Source organism: Megascapheus bottae, chromosome 23 (assembly GCF_031878675.1).
Source record: "Megascapheus bottae isolate mThoBot1 chromosome 23, mThoBot2.hap1, whole genome shotgun sequence".
NCBI classification, from domain to species: Eukaryota; Metazoa; Chordata; class Mammalia; order Rodentia; family Geomyidae; genus Megascapheus; species Megascapheus bottae.
The window spans coordinates 18,095,731-18,110,316 of NC_143531.1; the positions used below are offsets into that span (position 1 = coordinate 18,095,731).

Genomic DNA, 14,586 nt, shown 5'->3' on the forward strand with positions numbered 1-14,586 from the left:
TAAAGTTCAAAGACATTAAGCACAGGGTATTAAATTTTAATGCTGAAATTCAGTCTTCACAATTAAATGTAAGTAGCACTGGAAAACTGAATATTGCAAAGACAGTGTGGTCAAACAAGATGCTATAGAGTTCTCCTTCTAAGGAAGAACATTTCATCTTTCTATGTAAAGTTATTTAATGAATTATTTGATATTTATATCCTCGTGCATTGTATTTAGTGTTATACAATTGAGAGAACCTTGATGATCTAAATATTTGGCTTTGAGTTTCACCCAAATTTACCTCAAGAAAACACAATGTGCCAACACTATCAAAATACTATTTTCTTGAATGAAAACAGCTTCTATCAAAGTAAAAGAACATCTGAAAAATATATGAAAACAAGAAACCTCACTTTGATTAACATAGATGAGAAATAAGTAATCCTTCTCACATTCTCACCAAATTAAGAAAAAGGAACCTTCATTCACATAATGCCAACAGCATATAAGTAGTCTAGTAATTCTGAGCTGTGAATCCTTGGTCAAATTCTGGGCCGACAAAACTCAACTCAATTCATGAGCTCTGACATTGTCTGTGCTTGAGGTGATAAGGCTGCAGGCATTGTGTACAGTTAGCCACTGGCATACAAATAAACAGTGACAACTTGACAGTTCTTCAATGGAAAAACCATGCACTCTCTCTGAGACAGAGAAACAGGGACGCGAGCCTTCGTTTTGGACACGTAACCAGTCAACTCCCGTTGCAATTATTTACAGGCCAAGGTTTTCCTTTGCTAAAATCTTGAGGTTATTATTACTTATATGAATGCCTAGATGTAGGAAATTGCCCTGTTTAGGCATGAAGTGGGCAAACCACAAACTATTTCTAATACTCTAGGAGTCATTTCCGAATACATGTAGAGTTCCAAGAATTAGGTAAATAATTAAGATTAAAATTAAAGCAACACTATTTAGCTATAAAATAAATATTTAAGGAAATTAAGAATGAACGTGGTATTGATGGCTCATACCTGTAAACCTAGATTTTTAGTGAGGCAGTGAGGCCAAAGATATTATTAGGAACTCATTGTTCCTGTGGTGAAATTCCTATTTTCCATGCTGTCTATGTCTAGTTCAGATTTAATGCTTTGATAACTCTAAGTATACCTTGCTAATAATAGCCTAAAAAGGGAGAGGGTGAATTCTGTATCTTGAACTTCATATGAGATTACTGTTTTGCTTGGCAATTTTTCTTTTTTTCCATATATTTTTTATTATAATTAATAGAAGGGTTACATATTTGCCAGACAAAAGGTGCATTAATTCACATACATTGATTTTTTTTTCTTTCTTCCCACCCCCCACCCCTGGTCATCTCACGATTGTTGGTCAAAGCATCCATATGAAAACCTTTTCCCTGACTTTAAGCTTGTCCCTCATTTTCTCTGATGTCCTTTTAATCTTTTTCTCTTAGGAGATAGTCTCCTTTCCCTTAGCTTCCTAACATTGATATGTCTATAAACCATGAAGAATGGCTTCCCTGTGTATCCTTCTCTCTCTTCTTTCCTCACTCTGGGAAATGTATGTCCACCAAGCTTAGGGTTCACAAGTCCATCTAAATCTGGATCTAATTTTCCTTTTCTGTTTTTCTACTGGATCCCTGCAATGGTCAACTCTGTTTTATTTTTCTCTCTTTCTCCTCTCTCAATTTGGTCTTTGGTCATTCAAATATGCCCAAGTCTTCACAAACTAAACATTCTTTCCCATTTTCTTCACAATGTATTTAATTACTGCTCAAACATATTAACTTTTCCACTTTCCTTTCAATTTTCTACTGTTGTGGTTTAAATTTATGGCACTGTCATTCCACTGGGACTTACCTCATTAAGGAGAATTAATTGCAAATTACATCTGATGATATACTATGAATGGTTCTAGATACTTTTATATTGCTAACACATTTAGGTGGAATCAGCATAACCTGAGCATCAAAATCCACCAGAATTGAGAATTTGGGGAAACCTCTCTCTTAAATATCAATAGAACAACATGTTCACATCATAGGAAACTACAGTAATATAAATTCAAAATCTGCAACTCTGAGCAACAATGAACAATCTGACATTGAGCACCAGAAAGAAAAGTAGGTAGGCTATATTGAATTCATTTGTAAGTTCAAATACTGACAAAAATTCAACTATACTGGCTAAGGAAGCAGCCACTGGTAATAAAATACATTTAAACTGTAGCACAATGATTATGATATAGCAAAATCAGATGGTTACAGCATTGAGAAGGAAAGTCTAGCATGTAATAAAGCTCATGAGGCTGTTTAGAATGCCTAGAATATTTTATTTCTTTACCAGAGTGATAAAAAATAGTATCTGCTCCCTTTAAAAGAATTTATTAATCCATCCTCTGCTTTATGCAAATTTCTCTATGTTTGCTATTCTTTACCATAAACCAAAAACTAAAGTACATTAAAATAGCTTCAACTCAGCATAAACTTACTGAGAAATTTTTATTGCTGTTAAGAATAACTCTTAATTTCACTTTGTCTAGGTTTTTCTGAATCTTATATGCTAGTACAGGACAGAAACATACAGCCAACTCTGCAAGTTATTCAACTGTGGTTATCAGCTCTATATGCAAATTCACTTATCATAGATTTTTCTCCAAAGCCCCCAAATAAAAAAAAATGTCAGATCCAATCCATATGACAGTAATAAACGTAGGGGCCTTTGTATTTCTTCTTGGCAGGGTCATCACCCAGTGATTTCATAGAACATTCTTTATTGACATTTAACTATTCTTCTTATCTATCTATGAAGCATACTAGACTTCATTTCCGATGAAGTATTTTCTATGTCATGAAATACACAGAAGTTGAAATACTATAAGGTAACATTTTATAGTAGACTTTCTGTCCTATTATATGAATTTTATCCGAGCTTTTAATTCAGTTTTGTGAATGTCACAAATTAAAACCAAGTAGGTAGGCATTTTATAAGTATCACATTCATTACTTCATAAAAATTATTATTATAATAAATGAAAGATAATACCATTTCTCAAGGCAACCACCAAGTTAGTTTTTCCTTTAACTTATTCTAAGACATAAATAGAATTTATTGCTTAATACTTTCAGTATGAATTTAAGATTCTCTCTCCTCCTCTACCTCCCTCCCTTCCTCTTCATTTGCTCTTTCAAATTACAATACTAATTTTAATTTGCACTGTGATTTTTTTTTCCCTCACAGACAACAATCCAACAGATCTATAAATAGTATTGCCAGGTGCTGGTGGCTCTCTCCTGTATTATGACAAAGCCTAAATCTGCTATTGGTGGTTTGAATCCATTTTGGGCAGAAAAGTCCATGGGACTCTTATTTCCAATTAACTCCAAGAAAACCGGAAGTGGCGCTGTGGCTCAAAGTGGTAGAGTGACAGCTTTGAGCCAAAGAGCTCAGGGAGAATACCCAGGCCCTGAGTTCAAGCCCCACAGCCAACACAACTACACACACATGCACACACAAATTAGGACAGAGAAAAGAGCATATTTACAAGTGTATCTACACTTACTTTGCGAACTCCTCTGCCAAGCTCTTCTCCATAGTTGGTTCCAAGAATTTCAAAGTGAACGTTGGGATTCCCACCATTTTCTGCAAATTCTAGCTCTCCGGTCAAGCCATTGACCCCGCCCTGAAAAGAAGCAGGTACTGGTGTAAAATTTCAGGATAAATAACATTAACAGGAGAAAAGAAGTTCGAATGGCTCTACTTCTGCCTGCGCACAAGTGCTTTGGGCATGTAATAGAAAACAGGCTAGTTTTCAGTAGGTGTTCAACACAAGCAAGCTTAGCACTGAAAGTGAGCTCAGAACCCACACCGATGGCAGCCACATGCCATCCTGATATGGCAACTAAGACAAAAAAAAAAAAAAAAAGCACCAGAACAGCATCATATCAGAGCTGCGGCCTCCATACTTTGTGACTTTCAAACACAGTACATAAAAAAACACACATGTGAGACCATAAAAATGCACTCTGGAGACATTTTGACAACATAGTGTATTTTGTCCCAGCCCAATTCCATTCAAATTTGACCTAAAATTATGGGAAATTTAGTTTATGGGAATCTTAAAATCCATGATTTTCTTGAAGCATTGGAAGTTAATTCTCTTCTTTTGAAAGTACATTTTTTTTCAAAGTACAACAGTGGTGCCCTGTATACATCAAAAAGTGAGAAATGTTTTGAATATTTGCATCATTAATGATAAATATTTGAAGACATACATGCTTATCCTGTTCACATTTATATCATGCACTGATTATAATTTTACATGTAGATTAAGGAAACAAATTCAATGCAGATATATTTTGTGTGTTAATATACACATTAATATAAAATCTAAATTAAACTTCAAATCTTTGTGTGTGTGTATGTGTGCATGTGTGTGTCTTACTGGCATTTCTAGCTGTTGAAACTCACTGGGAATTTTCAAGCCTCATCTTTCATTCAACATGACAGATGTTTGCTTCCCCAACAGATGGCAATGTAGGTCATACTTCTTTCTTTCTTGTTTACTATATTTCTTCCTTGCTTGAGTTTATCAGCCTTCATATTATTTAGCATTTCACAAATCCACAGCACATTCTCAGTCAGTGCCTTTAATGTTAAAGTTTGTCTGCCTTATAATCTTAGCTTGATAATGACATTTATTTGGACAACAAATTTATCTCATTTGGAAAGTCTCAATTATCACCTCTGTGATGTTGGTACTTAAATATATCTCACTTGTTATAACCTGTGACTCTATTTCTGCTATAGTTTTTTTTGTGGGGGGAGGACTTGTATTATGCTGCCTATCTCCTGTTTATCTGTTCCTGCCAGCCCATTGTAGGATGAGTTCATAAAATAAGTTCAAGAAAGCACTGTGGATGATTTTTTAACCTCACTTTCAATATTTATTGTTGCAACAGTGATCATTAACAAAATGAATCCTCCACTGTGATTCTGTAATTAGTCAATTTCTCTCTCTTTTTTTTTTTTTGCCAGCCATGGGCTTGAGCTCAGGGCCTGAGCACTGTCCTTGGACTTTCTCAAGGCTAGAGCTCTGCCACTTGAGCCTCAGTACCACTTCCAGCTTTTTTCTATGCATGTGGTACCAAGGAATCGAACCAGGGTCTTTGTGCATGCTAGGCAAGCACTCTACCACTAGGCCAAACTCCTGGCCCATCAATTTCTCTTTTATTATGTAATTTTATTATAAGGAAAGCTGTTGACTTTGCTTTCCTTGTTTTTTTTCCATATATGATTTTCTAGTTACCAGTATAATGTATTTTCTTGGATTTCACCAATGCTGGGAATCTAATCATTGTATAATCTTGGCTTATTCACCTAGCTTCTCCATGCTTCAATTTCCATATTATTACTTAAGTTGGAATAATATAGTAATCATCCCTAGAAGATTACTATAGTCCTTATTATGGTATAATACATGTTGTGAAGAACAGAGAACGCTTCTTAATATGATAGCTTAATTAATTATTATTACCATCAGTGTTACCTCCACTATTATTAATTATACTTCATTCTATGTTGCTTCATATATTTTTATTATTTATGCGATTTATTCTCTTTCATCTCTTTTCAGATTTATCAGTAAAAACGTATGCATAAATTTTAGAATCATTTTATTCTTTCTCATCTTAACATAGTTTTACTGATCATCAAATGCTTTCAGTCCCCTAACTACTTCCCAGAGCTGTCTTCCCTGACATCTCATAGTGCATGCACTGGCTGGCCTAGATCCACTCTAAGTCTGAGCATCAGTGTCTTCATTGGTTGTCTCTCATTGACTCTGTCCTCAGCCAGTGAAAGCTGCAGATTGGATCCTCCATTGTCCTAGTGAGAGCCCCTAGGGGTCAGTTGATATTGTCACCATTTTCTTTTAAGACATTTTGTGGTCACCTGATGCCTTGAACAAAGGTCAGGAACTTGAAACTAGTTTACAAAAACCAAAAGGAATTTCCCCTTCTTCTTTTATCAAATGAGGAACCAAGTTCTTATTCTCAATTCTTGCCATTGTTGGCCAGATGCTAATGTATGCAAAGGTTTTGCTCTAAGTCTACAACTTCTCTTTATCTGGCATGCACTATTTCTCTTTCCCAAATCCTGGAGTATCCTCCCTTTTCCAGAGATTCATGGATGCCTCTGTATTCTAAGTGCTTTCAATTATCTGTCATTCTTAGGTATTCCTCCCCCCCATCCTGGGGCTTGAACTCTGGGCCTTAGCATGATCCCTGAGCTCCTTTTTCTCAAAACTAGTGCTCTGCCACTTGATCCACACTGCCACTTGCAATAGTTTATTGGAGATAAGAGTCTCATGGACTTTTCCTTCTCCGGCTATCTTCAAACCACCATCCTCAGATCTCCTCAGTAGCTAGGATACAGGTGGGAGCTACTGGCACCCGGCCAGTTTTAGGTTGTAATGTAACCTCTGGTCATATTTCCAGAGCAGTTGGTCTTCTCCTTTTATACAACTGATCACACTTGTAACTATTTTGAAAATTTCCATTTTCCTTTCTTATTCTGTGATTTCAGAGTGCGACATATGGTAATATTCAATAAATATTTGCTGAATGAATAAATTGCCATTAAAACCTGGAGTTGTTTCAATATTTGTGCCATTCACAGAACATGTTTTCTCTGACATCAACATTTATCAAGATTGCTAAATGGCAATAAGTACCACTAAGTATCAATATATGCCAACATAGAATAATGTATTGGTACTTAAAGATTTGGGTAACTCTACAAATGCAGACTTTTTCTATTTTTCTACATTCAGTGTTGGAAATAATTAACACAAGGATGTCACACAAATTGTTCAATTAGGCTAATGTGAGAGTATTTAAGGATCTATTGAATTTTAATTGGCTGGCTTGCATAGAAAATAGCCCATGATTTCTTTTACATATACTCAGTCAGTTTTTATTTTGGGCAGTTAGTGGAAGAATATTCTTTCTAAAATATAGGTCTGGTCTCAGCTGAAAATCCTTCTGTAACTTTGGCTTACCCTCAAAGTAAATCCTTTAACCCTGCCCTACCTCCATCTCTTTTTCAGTCTCAACAATCACCTCCATGTGTTCTGAACACACTGGAAAATTAACAAGCCTTCATCACAGCATGCATGGTTTCTGCTAATATCTGTGAGAGTTACTGTGTCCCGCTGCCTGGAACACCTTTTTTATCCAGAGCTTCATCTATCTCGTGCCTGTTGCTTTTCAAGTTTCCCTTAGAATGCTATAAGGTCCCTGTAAATTTTTCTAATGTGATTTCAGTTTTAAGTTCTACAGGAAACAGCTCTGAGAAGTTGCATGCATCTATGAAAGCATGTTTACTGAAAACGCTCTTGGGAAAGTACCTACAAGAGAGTAAGAGATGAAGCATTTGGCAGAAGAGGTGAAAAGGATGATGTGAATAAAATGGACATTTAGACTATCCCAGAGCTAACCGCCATTATTCCTGTGTGAGGGGAAGAGCTTGAACCTCTCCTGTTCTGACATGGCCGGTCATCAGGTGTCTGCTGTTCCCCGGAAGTGAGTGGAGTAGTTCCCTTCTACACAGAGCAGTTCCTAATAGAAGCTCAGCTGCAGGTTAGATAGCATGATCTCAGCAGGCAGTGCATGCCTCCTTCATAAGGCATGTGTGAGTGTGCAACACAGAACATTATACCCTTCTATAGAGGCCCCCAGAATCCCGTTTCAAACCTATTTAGTCTCTTTTGCTGAGTTTGGCCTTAGGTATCAGTTTTCTCTGTGCTTATCAATGTTCATGACATGTTTTCATATTTGTATTGGGGGCTAATACCATAATGTAGATATTTGATAGGCAGCTGTTGAAAGGGTGATGAATGAATAAAGAATAAATGAATAAAGTGCATTGTTGGAAATTGCTTCATTTTTTAGGGGGCTCATCACTAAGACACAATGGGAAATTACCAATGCTGGGTGGAGGGAGACAAATAGATTGGCCAGGCTACAAGCACATGAGGCTAATCTACTCCCTGTCAGAAAGCTGGTGGCTCAGCACTGAGTGATTTCTAAATGTTCCAGGCAAGTGCTTTCCAGTTGTAGGTCCCAGCCCTGGCTGTGGTGAGTACATGTCTTTAGAAATGCCTGCCATACTCATGATACCACTGCTGCTCAGCCTTTACTGATTTGACTCACTTAACTTTCTTGATTAAAAAAAAAAGTTTGAAAGCTCCTTCTAGGTTATATAACGTCCACTGAGTAAAACATGAAAAGTCTTTCCTAAAATATATCAATGACAATTAAATGTGGGAAATGTACATGTGACTTGTATAATAGTAACACACAGTTTTTGATCCCCAGACTTTCTTAGAAAGTTTGTTTACATTAACCAAGGGATTTTTTTTTTCACTTGAGTAATTTGAACAATGAAAAGGGTAAGTGACATGATACAAAGAACATGGAGTTAGGAGCCAGAAAAATTAGCATTTAAAACTAATTAGCTATATAACATTCAGCAAATCCCTTGATTTTTTTTGAGGATTAGTTTTCTACACTTTGAAATTGGTATAGTAAAGTTAGATTAACAATATGATTACACTTCACCACTTTAAAATAGTATGGTTTTAATAAAAACAATAGCCTTAATACTTTTTTTTTGCCAGTTTTGGGCCTTGAACTCAGGGCCTGGGCACTGTCCTTGGACTTTCTCAATGCTAGAGATCTACCACTTGAGCCAAAGCACTATTTCCGGCTTTTTTTCTATGTATGTGGTACCGAGGAATCGAACCCAGGTCTTCGTGCATGCTAGGCAAGCACTCTACCACTAGGCTAAACTCCTGGCCTCAGTACATCTATTTTTAAAAGATGTTTATCTTAAAAATTAATCATCCTAGGGGCCTGGAGTGTTTTCTAAGCAATCTCCCAAGCCATTACTTTCTTTGCTAGAAGGCTTCAGAAGAACACCCATATTTAGGATTCTGTGTTCCAGCCAAACCACAAATTAATAAATTGGCAGGATCAGAATCATGTTCAACAACCTCCCTCAGCTTCCTACCTGCCAGCTCTCTGCATAGATAGAGCTGGGAGATTTTGGCAATACCTTGATTTCTATTTGAACTGCTCAGTTCTCAATTGAAAGATGTTTCTCTGCCAATACATTCAATACAGTTTAATTCTCAAGTACTTGGTTGACAAGAGGCTGAATACTTATTAAAGTGATTCTTTTGCAGAAACATCCAGGCTATTCTTCATGACAGATTTATTCCATTTCTGGGTGTTTTTTTGGGGGGGGTTATTTCTCTTTTGTTTTGCTTTGTTTTGTTTAGACATCTAGATCACTATCAATGCTAAATTGTTAGGTTCTTTTTTCTTCTAACTTTTCTAAATACACTCATATTTCAAGTTACCAGACATTTTGTTGGTATGTTGTTTCAGGAGAGAAAGATAAACATATTCAGAAAAGCAAAGGATGGATAAGATAAAGAAGATAAACTTCTCATGGCTGTCTTCTTTGTGTAAGGGTATAGGAGTCATTTGTTTCATTAATCATTTCATTTTAAATCCAAGGAGCTATGCAAGACAGACGAAACATGTCAGCAAGGGCGACATGACAAAGAGGTTAATAAACTGCAGAGTGCTTATAGCATGGAGAAGAGCAGAGCAACACAAATGGCCTTGTGGGAATGGTGAAAATAGCTGTCACCTGGCAGGTCCCAGCCAGGTAGCACTGACAGTAAAGAAGAAAAATGCAGTGCGATGCAAAGATAGATCCTGGGTGTTGTAACTTATTAGCTGTTCATCATCTATGTCTTTCTTATAAGCGAAAGGTGGTCAACTGGAAACCCATGGTTCACGCTGAGCTACTCAGGAAAGCGAGAATGAAAAACCGGGGCTTAGCTATTCAGGAAGCTGAGAACTAGAGAACTCTGGTTTGAAGCCAGCTTAGGCAGAAAGGCCCAAGAAACTCCATCTCGTAAGTGACTGCCAAAAAGCATAAATAGAGGACTGGCTCAAGTGGTATAACACCTTCCAAGCTAGCAAGCTGAGTGAGCATGAGACCCAGAGTCCAAACCCTTGTACCGCTCCCCTGAAAAAATAAGTTAGGCACAATATCTTAACATGTCATTTACCTAAAACACAACCAGCTAAGTCTACGAGGAATTTTTTCAGTTAATAGTGTGGTTTTATAATATCAATAGATTAAAAACTACTTTTGTATCTAAATCATTTTTTTTGCCAGTCCTGGTGCTTGAATTCAGGTACTGAGCACTGTCTTTAGGCTTTCTCAAGACCTAATGTTCAACCACTTGAGCCACAGTACCACTTCTGGTGTTTTCTATGTATGTGGTACCTAGGAATTGAACCTGGGTCTTCGTGAATGCTAGGCAAGCACTCAACCACTAGGCCAAACCACTCAACCACTAGCACTCAACCAGGCAAGCACTCAACCACTAGGTCCTGTATCTAAATCTTAATGATATAACCATATAAATAAATAATAACCAGCCATTATTTACTTGCATTAATTTTTCTACAAACAAAAATAAGGGCTCCTTTTTAATACAGGTTTGCAACCCCTGACATATATATATATATATATATATATATATATATATAATTTCTTTATATGGCATTTGTATATATATAATATACATATATCACATAACACATAGGTAATCTATTATATTATATATACTTCCTTTCCTATTTTGGTGCTCTGAGGTACCTAAAGTGATATTAGTCAGCAGAAATAAAAAACCTTCTAGAAGCTACCCCATCAAACGCTGATTTAGTGTATCCTTTGGAGATGCCTGCTGGGAAGAGTGAGGGGTTTTGGGGTACTCACCTTCTTGATGGTTTCTAGCATGGACCGTCCTCCTTGCCAGGGCTTCGAATTCTTCCTGATACACGACAAACTCGCCATGCTGTGCCACTTCCGGTCCTCAAGTTTCTTATGGAAAGCATTAGCAAGCAGTAGCACCGTGTCGTAAATGTAAAGGTTTGAAATCTGGAAAGACAGTGGACAGTGGTTGTCAATAATCACCCAGGCCAGACAAGCCATTGCTGTTCTTTTTTTTTTGGTTATTTGTGAAGCAGGCTTCATTTTACATTTCCCAGGAATATTTTCCATTAAGAATTCAGTCTTGTCTGGTTGTATACTTCAACTGCTCCCCCCATCCCCTTATTTAGGTATGAAAAAGCAGATAAAAAAGTATTTTCCACAGAGGCAAGGCTGTTAGTGTCAGATTGCAGAAATCATGGGCCCTTATTTCTTTCTGAGGAGGTAAGAATCTAAGGGCTTAAAACTAGAAGGGCATGCTCAATAATACATTTTCTAAATATGGCAGATTCCTGCATTTTAGTTATTCAGATGAGATCAACTAATCAGCGTAAGATCAACTCCATCTCATATAGATGAGAGTTATAGGTTCACAGAAAGAAGTGGAGTATGCGTTTGTGTTTCTGCTCTTCTTTAATGCAGAAAGGAAAGGAAATCAAATAATTCATAAATATTACAATGAGTAAGCTATACAAAAATAAGAGGTGAACACATTGATTATGCATCAATGATATGACAAAGACCATGGACTTAAAATTTGTGAATGTGAATTTATAGCTATACTTTCTTCTTCTAAGGTACTATACTCTTTTTTTCCTAGACAGACTGAAAAATATAAACACATCTTGCTAAAGTTAATTCTCATGTCATAATTATGTTTTATCAGAATCAGTATCAATTAATTATAAGTGCTTACTTTTCTGAGAAATTAGAATTTATTCAGAAACCATGGAGGTCAAGAATGGTGTTAATGTTACCTTTTTTTACTCTTTAGAGGAAAGCTTGTTAGAAAATAAAACTAAAAAATCAGGGGAGTGATGGAAACAAATGTCATCCCAGACCCTGAGTTCAAGTCCCAGTGACAGCACCACACACACACACACACACCACTCACAAAGGGGTAACCTCATTTTGAATACAAATTATCTATTTCTCTGGGTACAACCAACATCAGTGAATATTTGTTGCACAGAAACAATGCTTCTAACGTCCTCTAAAAGTTCAGATTCTTCCATGTTCTCTAGCTGTCTTGTAATAATGATTGTTCACCGGTAGCATCGAACATCCAGCAATTTTCAACACCATTGCTACTTCCCCTGAAACTCCCTTGGACTTTATATTAATCATTATGTGATACAGTTTCTGGGCTTTTCAACATCTCACTTTCTTCCTTCTGTCTTCTGATTTTTCAGTGTTTCTGTTTAAAGTATAGTAGCTAGAATCCAACATGCTAAAGCAGTTGTTGATTAGGAGATAACAATGGATGAATTTGTTTCCATCTATTAATCTTAACCAAGGACTTCTAACAGAAGAGTCTAAAGGTTGTGTTTTTGCAAATAGTTTACAGAAAACCTGCCTCCAATCATCCTGAATTTGCTTTCTCAACAGCTTCAAATTATTGTCCAGTCATGAATTTTGCAGCTAGACTTTGTGCAATTGATTTTGAACGTGTGTGTGTGTGTGTGTGTGTGTGTGTGTGTGTGTGTGTGTATGAACGTCCAGAATTGGGGCTTGGAACTGGGTGATGTTCTTTAGAATTTCCACCAAAGCCGGTGCTCTACCACTTAATTTGGTCCTCCACTTCAGGCTTTTTGGTCATGAATTGGAGATCAGAATCTCACAAACCTCCCGGCTTTGGACTGAGATCCTCTTTCCTCAGACTTCTCAGTAGCTAGAATTACAGGAATGAGCCACAAGCCTCCAGCCTGAACCTGTAATTATATCTCTGTACAATTTCAACTTTTATGTTATTAATCAATATTAAAATATTTTATCTTGATAATGTAACAACTCATGTCTTCTCTTGTGGCTTTGTGTTAGCCATAAATCAGATCATATTCATTCATGTAGTGATTTGAGAATAATAAGTTTGAGGTCAGAACCTGTGGCTGACCAGAATCCCTTGCAACTCAAGAGTGAAGTTTTTATCTGTGTAATCTGAATATTCCACTGCTTCCCTTCCTTAACATGAATTTTACCAACCAGTAAATAACTAAATTCCTTCATCATTTATGATTAGAAGCTTGTTCCTACTTATTTTTATTATTTACTGTGAAACTTAAGTTGAAGCAAGAGTTTCCTGGGCAGCAATTTAAGGTTTATGAAGCTTGTCTTCAGCTCTATATAAATCTCATTTCCTTTTGTACATACATCAAAATCAGTAACCGCTCAAACAGCTCTACATCATTCTCTCTTTATATTGATTAAGTTGGTTTTGTAGTTGTCTTTCTATATTTAGAATTCACTTGAGCCACATTGACAAACATACTTTTTTAAATAAAATTATGAATGGTACACTTCTGAATTCTGAGCTAAACACCCCCTCTGGGGTCATATTTCCATGCATAGCATTCATGGGCTCTTAGCTGAGGGGTTTTCGCATTACCAACCAAATATTGATAGGAAAAATTACTCAATGTTGCTTTCTCTGACTTCAGTGAGATAAAAGTTTTCACCAGGACTTCATATCTAGCATTCTGCTTTTAGTGGACTATTTTAATTGCAAGAACCCTGTATTCACACCCTTGATTATATAAATCTCCACATATAAACATGTCAGTTTTCCATTGATATATTAAATATTTAGTCAAATGTTTTCACACATAGGAGTAAAGTGATACATATAAAGTCCTCAGATCAAAAAGAGTAGTTGTCTTGTTCTCTTCCATTTGTGGGTTTGTGAGGAATAAGATGAAGATAGGAGATGAGGGAGGGGATGCATTAGATGAATGTAAAAGTGTGTAAATAAGTGAAATATCTGTTACTTAACAGGCTCAAATGGAAGAACTAGGCTGTTGAGCAAATGTGCATTCAAAGTTTGTTGTTGTTGTTGTCCTTCCTGATGGCAAAGGCGATAATTCTTGGTTCTTCTTTCACTTCCTGCTACTTCTTTTGACAAGAACAGTTTTTAATGTTTCATACTTTCCTAAATAAAAGTGCTCTCCTGCTTTTCTTCACTTAGAAGTCTATCATTTTCACATCCGTTACTTTCACAAGCAGCTAATGGGCCAAGAGTCCATTATGAAAAGCATGCCATTCAAAGTGGCACTAAAATTTGAACAGGACTTGTTATGGCTCCACGGTTTACTTTGTCAATTACCTTCTCACTTACATTTAAATCCATGAACAGAACATTCGCAAAGGCACAAAGCACTAAGGTAGGTGTATTGTATTGGACAGAATGAGATTTTATGATCCCACCAGCTCCTAAATATAATTTATTCCAAACTGTTTAAATCCAATGAGGAACTTCTGCCCCTTATAATGCTAAATGCTAGCAATCATTAAATCGTTGAATAGGGCTGGAGGCATGGCTCAAGTGGTAGAGTGCTAGCCTAGTAAGAAGCTGAGTTTAAACCCCAGCACTGTCAATCACACACACACACACACACACACACACACACACACCAGCTAGATAAATAGTAATGCATCTAAAAATCTCAAAGGTGACTAAAGATAGATTATAGAGTTTGTTTTCTAGAGAAGTATGAACTGATCTTCCTAGAGT

General features: G+C 36.6%; 1 protein-coding gene across 2 annotated transcripts in view; it reads right to left on the reverse strand.

The window, feature by feature from the left end:
- Grid2 (glutamate ionotropic receptor delta type subunit 2) overlaps positions 1-14,586 on the reverse strand; it is a 951,510-nt gene that overhangs the window by 362,555 nt on the left and 574,369 nt on the right. For both annotated transcript variants that reach the window (XM_090356798.1, XM_090356797.1), the window contains exons 7-8: positions 10,866-11,027; positions 3,565-3,684 (exon numbers count right to left, since the gene is read on the reverse strand). In XM_090356798.1, the coding sequence (XP_090212924.1) occupies positions 3,565-3,684; positions 10,866-11,027 (282 nt within the window). The remainder of the gene's footprint in view (positions 1-3,564; positions 3,685-10,865; positions 11,028-14,586) is intronic.